The sequence below is a fragment of the Strigops habroptila genome, chromosome 14 (genome assembly GCF_004027225.2).
Source record: "Strigops habroptila isolate Jane chromosome 14, bStrHab1.2.pri, whole genome shotgun sequence".
NCBI classification, from domain to species: domain Eukaryota; kingdom Metazoa; phylum Chordata; class Aves; order Psittaciformes; family Psittacidae; genus Strigops; species Strigops habroptila.
The window spans coordinates 6,569,316-6,589,372 of record NC_044290.2 but is presented as its reverse complement, the minus strand read 5'-3'; the positions used below and the strand labels follow the sequence as shown (position 1 = coordinate 6,589,372).

The following is a 20,057-nucleotide window of genomic DNA, read 5'->3' as shown; positions in this document are numbered from 1 at the left end:
TCCAGTTAATTTTCAGATGGATGTTGATTTATTTTCTTCTTAGGGATTAATCGATTGTGCTGAGAACACACAAAGATTCCAAGAACTCCCTGGACAGAACAACAGCATGAATCTAGCGCCCGCAAGAACGAATAACAGTGCACGGAACGTTCCTTAAGCAGTCACACACGTACCGAATCATAGAATCAACTAGGTTGGAAAAGCCCTTTAAGATCATCCAGTCCAACCATTAAATACACGCCCCGGTGCCCCGGGCTGTCGCGCACCGACGTTGGGGCCTGCCCGGCTGTGACCCGGAACGCGGCGGCTGGGCCGCGGGTGTCACCGGTAACAGGGTCCCCCAGCGGGGACTGCCGCGGGGTGACACCGGGCGCTGCTCTCCGCCGGTGCCCAGTCGGGTGCGGGACATGAGAGCTCATCCCGGGCTGGAGGCGGCGGCGGGCGGCGGCGAGATGGCGGCTCCGTGCGCCGAGCGGGAGCGGCAGGAGCGGCTGCGGGAGGCGGCGGCGCTGGGGGACGCGGCGGAGGTGCAGCGGCTGGTGGAGCTGGGGGTCAGCCTCAACGCGCAGAACGAAGTCAACGGCTGGTAAGAACGCCCCGGGCCTCCCGGTGCTGCGCTGCCCTGCCTTCACCCCTTGGCGTGAAGCTGTCACCCGTCCCCTTCCCGGCTCCTGGGTGTTCGCTGCTCCCTCGGGTCACCGTGTGGTTACTTTATATTGCTTTTATCTTTTTGGAAGGGCACGGGCAGCCAAATCTCAACCGTGTTCACATCTAACCAGAAATACCTTTATAAACTCCTAAATCAGGTTTGGGAATGACTTTTAAAGCAGAGAACATGCAGGATGTTTCAGTGTTATATATAAACGCTTTGGTTTTGGCATCTCATTCAGACACTAAACGCAGGACTTTTCTGTAATGGACACTTGTACAAGTGGGACTCTATCCATGAACACACACACACACACACACACAGAGTGTTATTTGAAGCAGGATTTACAGGGAATGCTCAGGCATTTCAGCAGTCTGTTTTCCCTAAGTTCAACTCAGCTGTGTTTGCTGTGCTGTATTGGGCTTGAGGTTGTAACCGAAAGTAAGAAGGCTGAAAGTAGTAAAGGAGTTAGACTTTTAAAGGTGAAAGTTGGATCAGCAGTTTTGAGAAGTGTGGGACACTTGCAACTTGAGGTTCAACTTGTAATTAAAGTTAGAACTGGTAAAAATTTAAGATAACTGATTCATAAGATGCTGAATTATCTTAGTGTGTGAGATAAACAGGTACCTGTCATCAAAATGACTTTGTATTTAAAACTCAAATCGATGAAAGGAATCTGTCATAAAATACAATTATTTTTTAAATGATCTGGTCATTTGTAACTATGGCAATAAATGGATCTTCACTGTGATTTAAGTTTGCTTGTAGAGTTAACATTGCTCCAGGGAGACTCTTAGTATGTCTGGTGCTGAGAGGTGCTGAGTACTTACATTTTGATGCATGTCAGATCCATGGGTAGATGCACCTCTGCTTAAGACCATGTGAAATGGTCAGGATAGATCCCAAGATCAGGCCAATGCTCTTGCATGTTCCTTCTCACCAAAGCCAACGAGCAAATTTTGCACTCAAATCAAACATGACCACACTGTCTGTGCCTTTTCCCTCCACTTTGGTCCAAAACACTTTATGACCTGGCAATGTGCTACTTCTGAATGAATGTGGGCTATTCACACTCATTTCACAAGGAGAAATGTGTGAAAAGTCCAGCAAACACTGCACAGGAAAACTAAACAAAGCTGGTCTGAGTTTCATGGAGCTTGCCTTGGATTCTGTGGGATCCTTGGTGTTAAAACTTCAGGAATACTTTCTGCTGACAAAATTCTTTTATCCCACTGTAAAGTGGCACTTTCTAGCTGAAATGGACAGCCTAACCTTGGAAGGAGAATACAGGACTTTACAGTATTGCTGGCAATATCATCTTGGAAACGCAGATCTTGTAGCATCCTTCCTAGGATAGTCTATGAAAAAAAAATAATATGTATACATACACTTACATTCCTGTTTCTTCAGTTAGATCTAATTCTACATAACCTCTTGCTGCAGTGTCTGGTGACCTTTAATTCAGTGATACTTTCTGCCATCAAGATGCATTCATTTTAATAAGAAGAAATTGTAAAATTGAGGTTTAATTAACTCAGAATGTACAACATTGAACAAGGTTTTGCAAATTACCTTCTCTTCTCTTGGGTTTACCTGATTTGTATCCCTCCAAAGATCAGATTCTCTTTTTTCCTTACATAATTCCACAGAAGAAAACTTAAAAGAGCCAATTTTTCTATACAAAGTTGGGAGTTATTGGACAAGATAAAACTTTGCAGTCTCTTTTCTTAAAAACACACCAACGAACCAAAAACTGAAGTGGAAAAAAAGCCTTTTGGAGCTGGACTTTCAACTGAAACTTTTTTCCCCTTAAAAGTTTATTATTTATCTCTGCTTTATTTATTTCTTAAACACTAAATAAATAAACTTGGAGAAGGGTTCAGTGTGTTCATCTTTCTGAAGTTTCCTGCAGCTGGAGCTAGAGAATTAAAATGTAAAAGCTAGGGAAAGATCAAACATCACTAGAACCTCAGTTAGGGAAGAATGGTTAAGACCGTATAACAAGTTACAGTGTGTAAGTACCTAAATACTAAATAAGCTCCGTAGGTTTTAGGATGTTTCTTTACTCTCTAGGTCAGCAACTGCAAAGAGCAATTTGAAAAACCAGACGAGTGGTTTGTTCTGTGCATCATTTACAGCTTGCAGAAAACTGGTTGTCTGCAGATCAAAGATTCAGAGTTGCTGGTGTAGTGAATAGCAACTGGGCAAAGAACTGTGCTTAGAAACCCTGCTTACAGTATTCTGAACATCATTTACTTTCCAAAAAGTGCAAGTCATTGTGCTGACAGCATTAATTGAAGAGTAAAAATAGCATTCTAGGGAAGTCTCACATGTACACACTCTCACAAGTATTTGAAGTACAGCTTATTCTTTCCAAGATTAAAATAGCATACACAAGCCTTCTTTTTATATTTATATCTCCAGTAAAGTTAATACCTTAATAAATGACAAATTGAAAAGATGTTGAGCTTTAGCAATACAACTGTGGTAACTTGGTATAACTATTAGAGCAAGGAGAAACTACATCAGCAGGTGTCACTGCAGGCTCCAAAACCAGTCTAAATTTCCAAGGAAGGTTGCAGTTAAAGCCTCTGTGTTAGACATGCGCTGGGTCTTGTTCATCTCCTAGGCAGCAAGAATGGGTGGAAGTTAATCTGCCGTAATTCAGGATTTCAAACAGTGTTAACATTTTCCATGTGCAGGACTTGTTTGCACTGGGCATGTAAACGGAACCACGCTCCGGTGGTGGCTTACCTGCTGCACGCTGGTGCTGACAAGGAGATCCTCACAAAGAAAGGAGAAAGGCCAGCCCAGTTAACATCAAAGAGAGAGATAAGGAAGATGTTGGGAGGTAAACCAATACAAGACTGTAGCAAAAGGCTGTTTAAAGCATGTTATGTTCCCATCTTTATTTTGCATGTGAAGATACTGTGTTTGGATCTTAGTAGTGACTCTGACTTGATTTCTAGAGTGTTTAGTTGGTAAGAAACAAAGTTTAAGAACAGAGAATTACCAACAGATTCCATATCCAGCCAGCCAAACTTTTTTCCTAAACACTGAACAATTAGAAAAGCTGTATTTTGAACAATGGCATGATTAAACCAGTGACAGCTAAATGCAGCTTCCTATTTTCAAAAGGGCAACAGGAGAAAATTCTCTCAAATTTATATGAAGCCCATATATTGCAGAATCATAGAATGGTTTGTGTTGGAAGGGACCTTAAAGCTCATCCAGTTCCAACCCCCTGCCACGGGCAGGGACACCTTCCATTAGAGCAGGTTGCTCCAAGCCCCTGTGTCCAACCTGGCCTTGAACACTGCCAGGGATGGGGCAGCCACAGCTTCTCTGGGCACCCTGTGCCAGCGCCTCAGCACCCTCACAGGGAAGAACTTCTTAATGTCTAATCTAAATGTCCCTTCTAACAGTTTAAAGCTATTCTCCTTTGTCCTGTCCCTACATGCCCCTGTAAAAAGCCCCTCTCCAGGTTTCTTGTAGCTCCTTTAGCCATTGGAAGCTGCTCTAAGGTCTCCCTGGAGCCTTCTCTTCCACAGGCTGAAGCAGCCCAGCTCTCTCAGCCTGTCTCCAGAGCAGAGCTGCTCCAGCCCTCACAGCATCTCCATGGCCTCCTCTGGACTTGCTCCAACATCTCCACGTCTTTCTTACACTGGGGTTCCAGAGCAACACCTCATTTTCCCAACGTTCTGTGGAGCTTAGACACTGTGTTGAATAAGTGAAAAATTAGCAGCCTGAATAAACAGCTCATTAAAAGACATTGGTAGAGTATTTTTACCATGGTTTGTAACTGCTGGAGCGGAGTAGGCTTTGCTGCTAGAGGTGATAAGTAAATTGAAATGTGGTCGATTAACAACCTCTTTCCTCCCCTTTGTATTCCCTTGCCTGCTTTTGTTTTCATTATTGTCTCCCAACTGTTGAGTTGGTAATGTTACAGCTCTCCCAGTACTATGTGTTCTTTTCCCTTTATCCCCTGCCTTAATATCGAACAACAGTATTACCCTTTGGTTTTCATTGCCTTATACATTATGAAGATGATAGCATTATACCACCAGAGACCATGTTACAACATGCTGGCTATGGATTAAAACAAATCAAACCAAAACAGAAGTATTGCAGTTTAGAAGGAAATAGCACCCCTGGAATTACTAGCATCAAACTCTGCTTCTGTGTTTACTGTATCACAACACCTGAGCACGGTTCTGTTACTGTAGAAAAAAAAAGGCTTAGTGCTTCTTGAGTCATCTTTTAACCTGCGTTGCTTTTAACATTACAGTCCCTCCCCATAAAATAAGAACCCCCTCAGTGCAGTACCAATACTTCTCTTTTCCCCTCAAATCAGTCTTGGAGAATGTTGTTTTGTTTGTTTTACAGTGGAAGATGATGAACTGCCAGACTTAAAGAAAGAGTCAGATCTGCCAATCATTCCTAATTACTTGGCTAACCCACCTTTCCCTTACGTTTATAACACTATGAGTAACAGTATTCCAGATCCCTCCATGAATGGGAGTATCTCACACTTAGAACCACGAGATACCGACTCTGCTTCCTTACCTGATGTGGAGACCTACATGCGTGCACCGCTACACCATGGGCATGCTGCTCCTGAGGTGGCTGATACCGCAGGCACACCGTCACTGCCCCGTGGGTGTACTGTACCTCCACACACAAAACCTGTCCTTCAGAGAGCTCCAGTGTACCAGGGATCTGTGTCTTGGAGCAGAAGTGCCCCTTCGCCGGCTGGATCGAATCAGTCTGTGCCTCAGCAAGAGAATGGCTCCAGTATGGGAGCCAGCATGCCAGCGTTTCAGCCGGTTTTCTTCACCGGAGCTTTCCCACTTAATATGCAAGGTAACAGTAAAAATCTCTTCTCGCTTTGTCTTAGGAATTATGTCACATTGGGCAATGAAAATAGACAACGCCAGGTTATATGTATTCATAGCATTTCCAGAGAGTTTCAGGTTCCCACGCTTAGGCATTCAGGAAACGGTTGAAGGGCGTTAAAGAGGCAGATACCCTGTTTCTGCTGGAACTGTTATTAAAATATTGATGAAAACATTTGCTGTTTGTCTCATGCTCTAAAAGCATGCAGACACCAGTGTAATTAATTCTCTAAATAGCATACTCCAAGCTGCAAATAAGGAATGTGAGTACACAGCCAGTGAGCTCAAGAGTGAACTTGCCATGGCTCAATCTGCAGACCTGAGTCGGGAGGTGAACAATTACCTGATCTGCCTTTTCTGCAGGTGAATTTTGCCTGCAGAAAGCTCAATTTCAGTTTCAGTTCAGAAGTTCATTCTTGAAGTAAAAGGTGTTCTGATGCCATGAATTAGTAATGAGAAGTTAACTGATGACCAAAAGGATCAAAACCCAATAGAAGTGATCTTGGATTGCTCAGGAAGTTGATAACCAGTACAATCTGCTTTTAAGTTAGTTTAAATCCAGTAAGATATATGTTCATAGTTACATTCACATGCACTGTATTAGACTTGCAATGATCTTTCCATAGAGGTTGATGAAAGTCAAGCTAATGAAAACTGTGGTCATCCAAGTCCAGTTATTTGCTTTCTGAGGACTCTTGTATTGTTAGAAATTATACAAACAAGGTTAATAGAACATAGAAATATTTGGAAGTTACTACAGAGATATCTTTTCCAATTCATTTATACATCTGCCTATTAATGTACCTTTTTATTTCTAATAGAACTGGTGCTTAAAGTTAGAATACAAAACCCTAATCTCAGAGAAAATGACTTCATTGAAATTGAACTGGACAGGCAAGAACTGACCTATAAGGAATTGCTCCGAGTGAGTTGCCGTGAGCTGGGTGTTAACCCTGAGCATGTACAGAAGATCAGAAAATTACCAAATACAATGTTAAGAAAGGTAAGAACTCTAAATTTTGAAGTGCAGTAACTTAGAAAAAAGATTTTTAGGTTAGCATTAAAAGGAATAATGTATTGGTCACCTGCATAGGCCTATGTTGAAAAAAACCCCAAAAGAAAAACTTTCTTTCAACTATCAGCACTCAGCAGTTGTTTGATTTGGTTTTAGTAAAGAAGTTCTCAAGTTTCTTGATCATTTTCTTTCACAAACATTTGATGTTGAGCCAATTAATACCTGATTTCTCAACTATGTTCTTAACTTCAGTACACTACCACACCACTGTGAGCTGCCATCAGCGTTTGAAAGGCCTGCAAGTCCTGACTGAGTTTTGCTGGGTCAGTAAGGACTGCATGCAGGCCCTTCAAAAACCAGAAAGGTGTTTCAGAATGATTCTGGGTGCAGGTCTCTGAATGTAACTGTCTCTTCACTCCAGTGACAGTCACCTGTGCAGCAAACAGGACACGGACCTGCTGACCTGTTGTAGTGATTCACTGTTGACCCTTCTGTTGCTCTCAAATCCCTCTAGAGCATTGTTGGCGTCAGTTGTGGTGCTGATCCGATTAGTCCTAGACTAATAGACTTCACTGTACTGCATCCTCACTGGCTGTATGATGACTTATTCTTTGTTAGTTAAGAAGTGAAAGGAAAGTAAAAAAAGACAGACATAAGCAATTCTGCCACTTGCCATCTTCGGTTGTATTGAAAGGACTGCTTTTACTTCCATCTCTAATTACTCAGGCTCTCTGGATGGCAGGACACTTATTGTTCCTTGAGGTGATACGGAACTAATTCTATTTATCGCTGTTTAGCAGCAGAGTACTGCTGCAGCGGGGATGAGAGCTCAAGCCTGTACTGCGGGAGGGTGTCTTCCCTTGCTCTTCCATTGGAGACCCTTGCCAGGCCAGCTCTACCATCATGGGGGGCCTATAAGGATGCTGGGGAGGGACTCTTCGTTAGGGACTGTAGTGGTAGGACAAGGGGTAACGGGTTCAAACTTAAACAGGGGAAGTTTAGATTAGATATAAGGAAGAAGTTCTTTACTGTGAGGGTGGTGAGGCACTGGAATAGGTTGCCCAAGGAAGCTGTGAATGCTCCATCCCTGGCGATGTTCAAGGCCAGGTTGGACAGAGCCTTGGGCAACATGGTTTAGTGTGACGTGTCCCTGCCCATGGCAGGGGGACTGGAATCAGATGATCTTAAGGTCCTTTCCAACCCTAACTATTCTATGATTCTATGCTGGTGGGCTGCTCTAGAGGAAGCTGCATGCAGGACCTTCTTGGGTAGATGCAAGGATCAATTCATGAGCTTCTAAGAATTACCAAGGCGGGAGGGGGAAAAGAGGAGTTGGGGGTGGATGCGGTGGATCTTTACAAGCGTAATTCCGCTAATCACTCACCATCAGTGTTGCATTCCTTCTAAGAATAGACTGAAGTGAATAGGATCCCAGAATAAATATTAGATGCAACAGGATGTCTGCTTTCCAGCTTACTGTAAAGAATTGTCATATTTACAGATAAATACATACCTTGTGTTAGTATGAGTATTTTAACTTACCTCTGCAAAATTGAACAGTTTATCACCTAACAACTTACTGTATCTATTTAAAGGACAAAGATGTGGCAAGGCTACAGGATTTCCAAGAACTGGAGCTTGTTCTAACAGTAAGCGACAAAAACTTACTTTTCAGAGTCCCAACACTTTCTGAACGGAGTGGTTATAACAAGGCGGCATCGGAACTTACATATTAATTATTTAAAGAATAAAACAGAAGATTTGTAGCTCTCATTTTAAAATTACGTTTGAAATACAGTATCTATAAGGGCTAATGATGCAAAAAAATCTATTTTGTTAACCATGAAATAAACTAAAGTTGTTATGCACAGTTATAGCTTCTAGTTAATCCAAGAGTAACGAGTCTGATGTAAAAGTAGCTTAATGCAAAGGAAGTATTGGTAGAACTATCTGTTAATGCAACACTTTTTTCCTTACAAAAAGATAATCTTGAAATACTGCAGAGTTAGCAGCTCTCAGGGAAAGGCTTACCTTAAGCTGTTCTAATAATTTGTTTGCTATAAAATAGCAGAGGTACTCAAGCTAAAGAACCTGCCACGAAACCCATTTAATATACTGAGTCCATTACCATTAACATTCACTTTTTGCATCATACATTTTAAATCATATCTTAGAAGGAAAAAAAGCAGAAGGGTTTGAATCTGTGGAAGAAGCACAAAATGATGTCTACTTTAAATACTATCAAGTGACTTATTACTTTACAAGTAATCACTTAGAAGTGATTTCTTAATCCCTGTTTACACTCTTCCCTATTTCTCAGGTTGAAAATGAAAAGTGATAGCAATTATCCAAATCATAAATATGCTCTCAACCAAAATCCCTTTTACTGTCTGTCAGTAAACAGAACTGACATGTGCAATTAAAAATACTATTTTTGTTACTGTATTGACATCGCATTTCTCCAACACTGCTTTAATTTCCCCTTTTGAAAGCACAAAAATTGTAATTGTATTTTCCTTTGACCTCTACATTCCTGAGAAAGGTCACATCTTGATCATTTAAAGTTGCCTGTGTAAAAAGAAACTATGCCCAGGGTTTTCTGGGCTGATATTAAATCTTGATGTTCCTATGCAATGTACTTTCTTTTTCCCACCAATGACTTGTCTTTACCCATGTTGTTTACTGAAAAAGGATTACTTTTCCTATTCCTGGTACTTAAAATGCAGAATTAGACTACTATGAAATTCTGTAATAAATAAATTGAAAAGTATTTAAGAGCTGGATTTTATCTTATTTTTTAGGGTTTTAGTATTTACTCAGTCATTTGCATTTGAGGAGGAATTCTGTTCTGGTAGCCTAACTGTAAAAGTATGTACTGTCAGACGAACAACCTAAAGTATGAGATGGAACAGGCAAACAGAACATACCAAACTGGACTGAACTTCCCTCTGTCTTGTCGTTCCCCTCCCTCCCCCCCCAGTTTCTTTGGAAACTACAGCAACCAAAGGATGCTATCGTTGTCTTGTCTAAGAATTCACAGCCCAAGTTGGCTGTACAATGTATGTGGCCCTGTAAATGGGATTTATAGAAGCAGCATGCTGAGCAGGGAGGAAACACTGAGGTGAGAACTGCATCTGGAACCCCTGGGGCTCCAGATGATGGGTTCTGACTGGAGTGAGGTATCCCCCACAGCCTTATCCCCTTTCTTGGAGGCTGTGGCAGGTAAAGAAGTCGGTTCTTCCCCTGCAGTCAGAGCAGTCACCTCTATTACAGCTAACACAAGAGGAACCAAATTGACCCGTGCTCTCTCTTTCTCAGCCAGTGACTAGTACTTTGTGCAAAGGGAAGCAGCTTCAGCAGCAGATGAGCACACAAGAGGGAGCCCTCTCCCAATCTGCCCTGTAGTCGGATGTCCAGTGTTCACCTGGAAGCACAGATCCCTGCAAACACTCCTGTGTACCAGTTAGCTAGACCGCAGCTCAGTCTCCTAAGGGTAATAGTAGAACATTTTGTCACAACAAAATAGCCTCTTCTGAAAACTGTTGGAGGTCAAATGTGCTCTGAGTCATTGTAATAGCTGGGGTTTATACCAAATTGCTGGGGGTATATCAACTTCTGGAATAATAAAATCATTGTTCCTTGTATCGCACTGTTGCATTCTTCCTGGCATACAGAACAGACATGGTTTAGGCATCTGCTGTGAACACCAGCTAAGCCCCTGGTGGTACCAGGATTAACTGGTCAGACCTACTAGAAGGAAGCTCAGCTTCCTTGTTACACTGATTATCCTGCAGATGCGGATCGCTATCTATGCATTCCAAGGAATATTTTTATACCTTATGCAGTTTATACAACAGAACATGCTATTAACACTACTAACAATCTGATCAGTGTATAATCATTACATTACTGTGTATGATAAATAATTCATTACTTTGTGCTCTATGAACTGTGAATGGCAAATGAATGCTTGGCTGTAGATTCTTGTTTCTATTTAAGAAGTCTCATTTGTAACAATTAATAAATGATTATTTTTGTCTTCTCAAAGTTTTTCTGAACTTTATTTATGGGGAAACATTGGAACTTTTTCTTGCTGGGTAGGTTTCTAGAGTGCTTGGTGTAGGGAGCGAGCAACTAAAGCAGAAGACATTCTGATTCTAGCAGCAAATGTTGTTTAAACTCTTATCTGAGGAGGCTTCGTTATCAATAATAACGTAGATATTTAATTCTGCAAAACAAATCACACATTATTTCAGGTGATTAAGTGTTGAATGAGATAAATTATATACACATCTGCTCCGCTTAAGTGGAGACTTACTCATAATGACTCCATGCGTAAGAGAGATACAGCAAAATTATAATACTTCTGTGCCAATCATGTCCCTGCAGGCTTATGTGGAGTCTGCCACACTGGTAGAAACTGTGTAGTTAATGATTTATATTAAGCCATCTGCAGGTTTAGTTTTAAATACACGTTACTTGTAATTCTTATGCTGAAGAGGAATTCTGTAATGCTGAAGTTGCCCTGGGCAGGGATACCAAAGGTCCTGGAACAGCTCACAGCCTCAAAGGTGCAGCATACACCTCTCTTGTCCTGAGGGAAATACTCAAAGGAACAGGTTGGAACCACACAGAGATTAAACATTATTTCACTGTTTTTCAGCTGAGTCATTGCTCAACAGGGCTTATTTCCCCTTCAAAACCACTGAATCCTTGTGCAGAAAACACACAGAACAGGTGTATTTTTTGGTACCATTAATATAATTTACTAATTATGAACCTGAATACAGCACATATTGCCCTGTGACACATACATTTTCTTGGCAGAATGTTTGGCATTCTTTGGGAAAGAAAAAGCATATAATAAAATACTTTATGTATATAGAAAATATTAAAAAATATAAAATTCACTTTCTGGTCCTTATAATTGTGAAATATTTTGTTCACATATCACAAGTTCAGCCTACTACAAAAACTGTTTGTAAATTACAGTACATTCACAAGTCACTTTTGTGCCAACTCAGTAATATTAAAAATTGCAAAACAAATACAACAAACCAAAACCCCAGAGGGTCTTCTTTTCACGCCAGTCCAGCATCTTTGGCCATACTGTAGAAAATACCCTTTGATGCTATAAGGTTTGCAGGTGTATCGAACTCAGCTACTGTTCCGTTGTCTAGGACAAGAACCCTGTGCCAAACAAAAGATGGTGATGGGGGAAAGATATGTCAGAGAATTCCTTGTAAGACGTATGAGATCCCTTTTTATCACAAAGCAAACTGCCCTGATCATTGCCTTGGCTTTGTTTTGCTCAATTCTTTTCACACATTGAAACACACTGGATGATGAATGTTCTACCTGAGCTGCTGGTTGATTTAAAAAGGCACAGGACAGTTGCTATCTCCCAAGGCCAATAAAGGGGGGGAAGTATCATACTGGTAGTTCTGGAATTGAAAATATAGCACCAGAAAGCCAAGGACATAAAAGCTCGGGAAGTATATGAATATATTTTAAAGTAATTAATATGATATGATGTGAGTGAAAAAGTTACAGCAGCTGCTAGTGTAAAAAGGATCCATAAGCTTGCTGACAGTGCTATTAATGCAACTGGGTAGTGTGTCTTGCACAGCTCTGGTTAGTGAATATAGAACCTATTTATTATGCCAACAGAGGCAAAGTCAGGTCTGGATATTCTAGGATTATATGGCTTAAACACATATTGTTGCTTACGTACCCCTGACAAGATCATCAGTATGACTATCTAGGGACAAACCAGACCCTTTCAAGTGTTGCTTCATGTACCCAGTGAACAGGTGAGCCTCCCCACCACGCATCATGAAGAGATTTTTACCTTGTGTAATCCATAATCGTGTTCAGCCTGTGCGCTATTGTCAGCACTGTGCAGTCTTCAAACTGGGTCCGAATTGTCATCTGGATCAGACCATCCGTCTCGAGATCAATGGCTGCTGTCGCTTCGTCCAGGATCAAGATCCTCGTCTTGCGGAGCAGCGCTCGTGCCAGACAGACAAGTTGTCTTTGGCCAACGCTGCAAGTAGAGACAGGGTTTCACAAAGAGGCCCCACTGCCCTGAGCTCTCTGCTGCTCACAATCACTTGTGCTAGAACAGATTACTCACCAGGTAAAGTTAGGGAACAAAACCCAATAGTATTTAGCAACCAGCCTGGTCTGTCAGCCCTAGAGCTAACACCCATCAGCATTACTCAGCTAATTTAGTGTATGTGTTCACTTAGTGCCAGTACTGTCAGAGCCACCAAATGCCCCTTTCGATCACTGTGACAACTACTGATTACAGAATGATTACAGTGCTTCAGCCTGTGTTTTCAAAAGCACACACGGTTGTAACAACACTGAGCATGTGCAAGCTTGAAGAGGGGGGGAAAAAGGGAGGAAAAAACCCATTCTGAGGTTGTCAGTCCTTTCTGCCACCACAAAAACATTCATCGCATACATGATGTGGTTACACCACACCCTTAGAAGCCAACGCAGCATATCAAAGCATGGCATTTTATCATCCTCGTTCATGTCTTCATGGGTCTTCCAAATAATAATGGCAAATAAACACTGCTAAAGTGTCTGTTTAGATAGAGGACTCTTATTCAGCGTAGCGGTTATATATGTTGCCAAGGTATTTCCTTTCCTACCAAGCCATGTTTAAGGGAGTGCCTATTTCTAACACCGTGTCCCCCTGACATTTCTTTACTGGTAAGACAGGATTTTGGTTTGGGAGACATCCTTCCCAGCAGCAAAGAAGAATCAGACCATTGGCGGCAGAGGCACAACAGCAGGCAAATGTTTGAGCCTTAGTGGTTTTCTTGAAACAGGAATAGGTGGCTAAATCATTTCAGACTACAGTGTAAACCTGTGCTGAAGTGTTACTCACTGTTACAGCTCAATGAATGCTCAGTGTGTGTTTCTAACCCAAGCATTCCTTACCTAAGATTCTCTCCACCTTCTGAGCATTCATACTCCAACATGGATGGCTGACTGCTGACAAACGTCTTCAAATGAGACAGTTCAAGAGCTTTCCATATTTCTTCATCTGAATACTTGTTAAATGGATCCAGGTTCATCCTCAATGTTCCAGAAAAGAGAACAGGATCCTGGATATAAACCCAACTTTCATTAGACAAGTGCTTTAGCTGTATAAGTACAGATATTATGAGTTACTGCTTTGAAGTCTCCATTGCACTGCAGGTAGGCCACCTGCCAATCCCATCCACTCTGAAAATACATTACTTAAAACTCAAATTCCAACTGTAAAGATGCTTTATCCTAAATCTTGTTTTATCACCCAGCATCAGCTTAGACAGTGGCAGGACAGGAGAACTTAGAGTATAAATAGTCTTTTTCTGAAACAATTTTCTGAGTGTAACAAAGCATTTTCCTCTGTGGATAAACCATTATTTATGGTTTGCTAAGCTGTTAGAGATCCCTCCTTTATTGTGATACACAGGAACAATACCTGAGGAATAATGGTTAGTCTCGATCGAAGGTCATGGAGACCAATCTCTGCAATTTTCACACCATCAATTTTAATCTCCCCTTTTGCAGCTTCCAGGATCCTGAAGAGACAGAGTGTCATGGAGGACTTCCCTGCTCCGGTTCTACCAACAATTCCAATCTACAACAAATTGCAGGTTTGACAACAAAGCAGATAGTTAAAATGAGAATGAAATCCAACAAAAGAACCTCAAACGAACCCCCAAAATGCCTCTAAGATACTTGACATAATATTTGAATCTAAGACCGAATGTAACCACCCATCCCTAGAATCCCCATGTCATACACTGCAATATATGTATCACCATTCCCATAATTTGAATGATATTAATAGAACCACAGAATGGTTTGGGTTGGAAAGGACCTTAAGATCATCCAGTTCCAACTCCCTGCCATGGGCTGAGACGCTTCACACTAGATCATGTTGCCCAAGGCTCTGTCCAGGCTGGCCTTGAACACTGCCAGGGATGGAGCATTTACCACTTCTTTGGGCAACCTGTTCCAGTGCCTCAGCACCCTCACAGTAAAGAACTTCTTCCTCATATCTATCCCGAACCGCACCTGTTTAAGTTGGAACCCGTTATCCCTTGTCATATCACTACAGTCCCTGATGAACAGTCCCTCTCCAGCATCCTTGTAGGATATTATTGCATATAAACATGTACATAGGCCCAGAGCCATCCTAGATAACTTTAGGTGATGAGCTGAAATACCCATATTAGGAGTGCAATCACTCACGGACATGAAATAAAGGCTTTTCAGAGAGCAATTCCGACTTTATGGTAAGCACATGCATCTTCATTCCAGAAGATGGTTGTCATCCTGTCTGCTTAGTATAAGGATAATTCTCTTTTAATATCAGCCTTTAAGTGGAGGACTTTCCCATGCTAATTGCTCTGTCACCAGCACACAAACCCCAGAACTTTCAATTGAAGCATGAAGAAATGAATGTCCCAGAACAAAGACAATTTCCTGATTAAGCAAGCAAAGAATGTCATTTCCTTCCATGCCAGAAATTCCACAGGGAAAGCCAGGGAGGAGCAGAAAAAGCTGGGATCCCTTCTCCCATCTGCACTTCAGCTGCTTCAGAAAAGCATTCTTGTCACTGAATTTTTGCCACTTGTGCTGGTGCCTCCTACATGGTGTACAGTAGCCTGTTGTCAACCTAACTTGGGAAGTCCAGAAAGTCCCATGCAATTGGTGCTACTGCTTCCAGCCTGGAGGATGCTGCCACACCAACAGCACGGGTGTCACTGCTAGCTCCTGCAATGCCACCTTGAGCAGGTCTCCACCACTGGGGCAAGTGTGCTTGGAGATCCTGTCCTCTACTCCATGGCTGCCACTGGAGGCCCACAGCAAAGGTCTAGCGAAGACATACAGCTGGTAACTCACCTTTTCTCCACCGTGCACTTGGAGGTTTAGACCCTTCAGCACTAGATCCAGGCCTTTCCTGTACCTCGCTGAGTAATTCACAAACTCCACCTCTCCCTTGGATGGCCAGTCCTGTGGGGGGCTCTTGCCCTCAATGGCCCAGGGAGCCTGAGGAAAACAGAAGTCAGAAATACTTCATAAAGGTTTAAGGAAAAATTATTCAAATTCAGATACAAACATTAACGTTTGTGGGTTACTAGAAATATATCTGACAAATCAAATCTCCATTATCAAGTACATTTAAAATAATGAGGCAAACCCATAGGTTCTGAAGCATCCACCCATTTTGATGTTTATCGTGATGTTTACTGGAAAAGAAGTCTGAGTATATAGGGCCAAATCCTCAATGGAGATAAATTCACATTTTTCCCATTAACTTTAATAGAACACTGCCTGTTTCATGCCAGTTCAAGCTCTGGTTTATAACATGTACCAAACATCTTGTCTAGCCTCCTTTTACCTTCCAGATTAAACACTTGATCTCCAGAACCGTACACTACAGCTCTCCTGAGATCCTCCATTTCCTCATTCTTGGTCTCTCATCTAACAAACCCCAGTATGTCTGGAAAGCAGCAGATTTCCCAGCATAGCTCCATCTGCCACCTCTAAAAGACTCTAGCAACAAAGGTAGATGACTGGATGCTTTCCCTGGATTAGGCAGTACAGTGTTCCTAGATATGATGTTCTCTCATGGGAGATGAGGACTGATTACACTGATTAAATAGCAATACTACTGAAAACATGTGCACAGCCTGATAACTGTGCTGCAGCTCTGCCCACTAGCAGGATCACAGCACCATCAATGCAGGTAGGACTATGCATCAAACACTTCAAACCCAATGGGAGCAATATTCTGATGGTGAAACTCATCTCTCTTGTGCTATAGCCACTCACAGTAGCAGAAAATGAGATGCTGAGCACAGTAATAATTTGGAGCTGTGATAGCATAAATTACAGTTCAGAGCGTGACATTTGTTCAGGTTAAATGAGAACACTCTCAGAACAGGAATTGTCTCTCAAGAGTCTAAAGAAAGACCATGTAAATGTGGGCATTAAAATTTCACCACACTTGATGGTGAGCATGCTTGATGCTTGGTAGCTGACCTCTGTTTCAGTTTCTGAGTACTCTTTTATTCTTTCAACAGCCACAATGTTAGTCTCAAGTTCAGAAGTCGCTCGGACCATGAAATTCAGAGACAAGGTCACCTTGGAGAAGACAAGGAACAAAAGTATCACCCACAGAGGAACAACAGCTTTAATAGTAACAACAAAACCAGACGCTGTGATTAAGACATGGATTCCTGCTAATATTACAAATGGAATAATTACTTTTGCATTGACATTAATACAGTTACTGAGACAAGAAGTCTACAGATAATCAGGTGCTCACATGAAGAAGCTTATGCAACCCATGATGATTTAACTAATGGCCCCCCAAAAAGCCGGTTGGAAGTCATTCCCCTAGTCATGGGTCTCACTTGAGAAAATTGAGGCTATTAAATCTGCTAAACTGCCCACGGCTTGGGTGAGCACAGTTTATCTTGCCTATTTATGAATCCTACTGATCTGCCTGTGATTACCTGGATACACTAATCTGCTACCTTGCAGGCATGATGCAGGACACGTTAAGCCCATGCTGCTTAAATGACCTGTTCTTGGTGGGTGCACCTCACACTTCCTGAGCTTCCTGCATGCTGCTGCTGGGGACACTAAGGTGCAGCACAACCTTGATGCTCCCAAAGTGCCCTGAAGTCCTATTGCATGTGAGCTTGCTATTGGTCTGTCAGCATTCAGTGTAAGCCCCTACTGTTTCCAGATCTCCCATGACTCATTTTTATGATTTATCATTTTATGATTTTATTAACTTCAGCTTTAACAAGCATTTAAATGATTGGCAATATATCCATACCATCTACAACAATGCAATCCCATCAACAAATAGAATGCTATGACACATACCTGTAACGCGTATGATACTGAAAGTCCTACCAAGCCAGGATTCAGGCTGTTTTTACCAATCACAGCGAAAAGGGCAGCAAAAAGGACAATACAGTTCCCCACAAATTCAACTCGAATGCCCAGCCACCTGGGAGAAAGGCAGACATAAGCAGAGTGGTAAATGGTTGCTTGGACCAGCTACGGGATGATCTAAGTGGAAACAAGACGTTATATGCCTTTTTACCTGTTTGACACTATGCCAGGATAGTGACTCTTCTGGTTTTCATCTATCTTCTGGTCACTGATGTCTATGAAGGACTTCACTCTGCCATAGGCTCTGATGACACTGGTCCCTGATACTGTTTCTGAGAAGTGGGAGTAGATGGGAGATCTGCTCACGGACTCCAGGCGCTTCAGCTGGCGGGAGGTAGCTACATAGAACCGCTGCCATTTTGGGGAGAAAATGGAAGGAAACGTGAAATACTTTCTGTTTTAATAAACAGTGAAGCATTTGTTAGGTTAAGGATTTCCAATATCTGGAGGAGGCCTACAAGGATGCTAGAGAGGGACTCTTCATCAGGGACTGTAGCAATGGGACAAGGGATAACAGGTTCAAACTTAAACAGGGGAAATTCAGGATAGATATATGGAAGAAGTTCTTTACTGTGAGGGTGGTGAAGCACTGGAATGGGTTGCCCAAAGAAGTGGTGGATGCTCCATCCCTGGCAGTGTTCAAGGCCAGCCTGGACAGAGCCTTGGGTGACATGGTCTAGTGTGAGGTGTCCCTGCCCATGGCAGGGAGTTGGAACTGGATGATCTTAAGGTCCTTTCCAACCTTAACTATTCTGTGATTCTATGATTTAAAGGAGATTGCTACTGATGCACTTCACCCCCCAAAAATATTCTCTATAATTAAAAGAATTTCAAGAAAGTTATCTTGGCCCCATTTCACAGCAGAGCATTTGGTAAATGCAATTTCTATAGACTGTAAGTAGAATTTCTTTATGTCCCTTTCAATTTAGTTAATATAGCCTAAAATAATGAATCCATTTGTAAAAGCCTCATTTTTCAAGACGATGCAGCACAAATCTGCACCTCCATTATCAGGTCTCTATTTACACTCTAGAAAATAAGCTTAATTTTTGCTCAGAAATCAATAAAATTGATGCCTTCTACTTTCAACACTGTAACTCCTCACCACCTTAAGCACTTGTCAGTATGGCAAATACATACACACTTCAATATATTGAAGTGCACTACAGCTCTACCTCTAGCAGTAGGCTTACTTGTTATTACTTAAAAGCAAAAAAGAGTTATGCCTATTTATTTCATGGCCACATCTCACAGGACATTTCTTTTTCTGAGAGAATAATGTTCTGTTTACACATATAACACATATAGTTACTGCAGATATTTCAATTTCCCCTCAAATTCATGTTGTTTGTTCCTAAAAAGAAACACGATCAATGGAGTAAGAGTCATTGCAATGGTAGTCAGATATTTTTCCAGTTACCTGAACGAAGAAGTACACAATTGCAAGTGGAACTATAACCACAGCGAAGAGCGGAGTACTTGCTATGATTACAATCATCGTGGACAAAGAGGTGAAGAACGTTCCGAGGAACATCAGGATGCTTGGTGGGATCACTTCATCAATCACATAGATGTCCTTTGAGAAGCGGTTGATGATCCGGCCAGTGGGAGTGGTGTCATAGAAGGACTGTGGGGTGTGAAATTTGTTCTCCAGCAGGGCAGCATGGAGGGACCGGGCTGCCTTAATGCCTCCCATGGCCAGGGTGAAGGAGGTGATGAGTACTATGAGGCCTAACAGGTGAAGAGGAGACGTGTTAACCAGTGAACATGATGTTCCCAGTTCACAGCTCTGACTTGCAGCAGTTTGCTGTGCTAGAAGCTTGTTTTGCTTGACTATATTCCCTGCCCACCCTTCTCTTACCATGCACATTAGCACTCCAGCATTGCAGTCACTGCTGCCTAAGGCACAGGAACATGTCCTTTAGGATTTCACCATGCTGTCCACGTAAGACAGAAACACAACCATCTTCCCTCTGCTTTCCGCAAGCCTCCATGAATGCTACAACTTCACCTCAACCCTTCAGTCTCTTTTGCACTTATATTTGCATGTTTTCTCTCCAGCTTACCTCTCTCAAGCTTCCATGTCACCCCCTCCAAAGCTTCACAACAGAATCAGAAGTGTTGGGCTGAGCTCAGACATGTAGGTCCAGGTTACATTACTTCCCTTCCTGAGTTTAGGATCTGGGGGCAATTTTGGGCCATAGCAACTGGTGCCATGGCTTTCCCACCTAATTCCTCTTTCCTAAACATTGAGACATCATGATTTCATCTGGTCTCACCTTGCAAGAGGCCCAAGGCAGCATAGACTCCAATTCGCATGGCTGTGTTGTGCTGAGTCCCATTTATCACAGGCTCATTGGTCCAGTCACTGAGCCACACATTGGCCCCAATGGCAGCAGCATTTTGACAGCAATATAGGAAACATATCACGAAACAAATGACAGGGCCGACAGCCTTCATGTATTGCCAGAACACTGTTAGCTTTACCTGCAAAATCACACACCACAACTGGTTT

The 20,057-nt window shown here is 42.2% G+C and overlaps 2 protein-coding genes across 4 annotated transcripts in view; one reads left to right on the top strand and one right to left on the bottom strand.

Annotated features, from left to right (window-relative positions):
• The first annotated feature begins 327 nt into the window (after positions 1–327).
• ANKRD40 (ankyrin repeat domain 40) lies at positions 328–10,606 on the top strand. 2 transcript variants are annotated; one of them, XM_030506569.1, is made up of 6 exons: positions 328–586; positions 3,352–3,500; positions 5,036–5,512; positions 6,366–6,547; positions 8,155–8,208; positions 9,878–10,606. In XM_030506569.1, exons 1-6 carry the CDS (start codon positions 408–410, stop codon positions 9,962–9,964), a joined length of 1,128 nt encoding a protein of 375 aa, XP_030362429.1. In that variant the 5' UTR covers positions 328–407; the 3' UTR covers positions 9,965–10,606. The 2 variants fall into 2 exon arrangements, with proteins under 2 accessions (XP_030362429.1, XP_030362428.1); XM_030506568.1 differs by having other exon boundaries at positions 329–586; positions 8,155–10,606.
• A 695-nt stretch (positions 10,607–11,301) lies between these two features.
• Positions 11,302–20,057, bottom strand: part of ABCC3 (ATP binding cassette subfamily C member 3) — a 49,682-nt gene continuing 40,926 nt past the window's right edge. For both annotated transcript variants that reach the window (XM_030506558.1, XM_030506559.1), the window contains 10 exons: positions 19,822–20,029; positions 18,963–19,273; positions 17,694–17,893; positions 17,471–17,597; positions 16,616–16,717; positions 15,473–15,619; positions 14,043–14,201; positions 13,514–13,680; positions 12,411–12,605; positions 11,302–11,749 (listed from right to left, as the gene is read on the bottom strand). In XM_030506558.1, the coding sequence (XP_030362418.1) occupies positions 11,641–11,749; positions 12,411–12,605; positions 13,514–13,680; positions 14,043–14,201; positions 15,473–15,619; positions 16,616–16,717; positions 17,471–17,597; positions 17,694–17,893; positions 18,963–19,273; positions 19,822–20,029 (1,725 nt within the window). In that variant the 3' untranslated portion in view covers positions 11,302–11,640. The remainder of the gene's footprint in view (positions 11,750–12,410; positions 12,606–13,513; positions 13,681–14,042; positions 14,202–15,472; positions 15,620–16,615; positions 16,718–17,470; positions 17,598–17,693; positions 17,894–18,962; positions 19,274–19,821; positions 20,030–20,057) is intronic.

Excerpts from the sequence above, each read along its gene's own strand:
- ANKRD40 (XM_030506569.1), top strand. The coding sequence starts at position 408 with ATGAGAGCTCATCCCGGGCTGGAGGCGGCGGCGGGCGGCGGCGAGATG. Across the intron at positions 587-3,351 it reads CAGAACGAAGTCAACGGCTG|GACTTGTTTGCACTGGGCAT; the intron begins GTAAGAACGCCC and ends TTCCATGTGCAG. Across the intron at positions 3,501-5,035 it reads GATAAGGAAGATGTTGGGAG|TGGAAGATGATGAACTGCCA; the intron begins GTAAACCAATAC and ends TTTGTTTTACAG.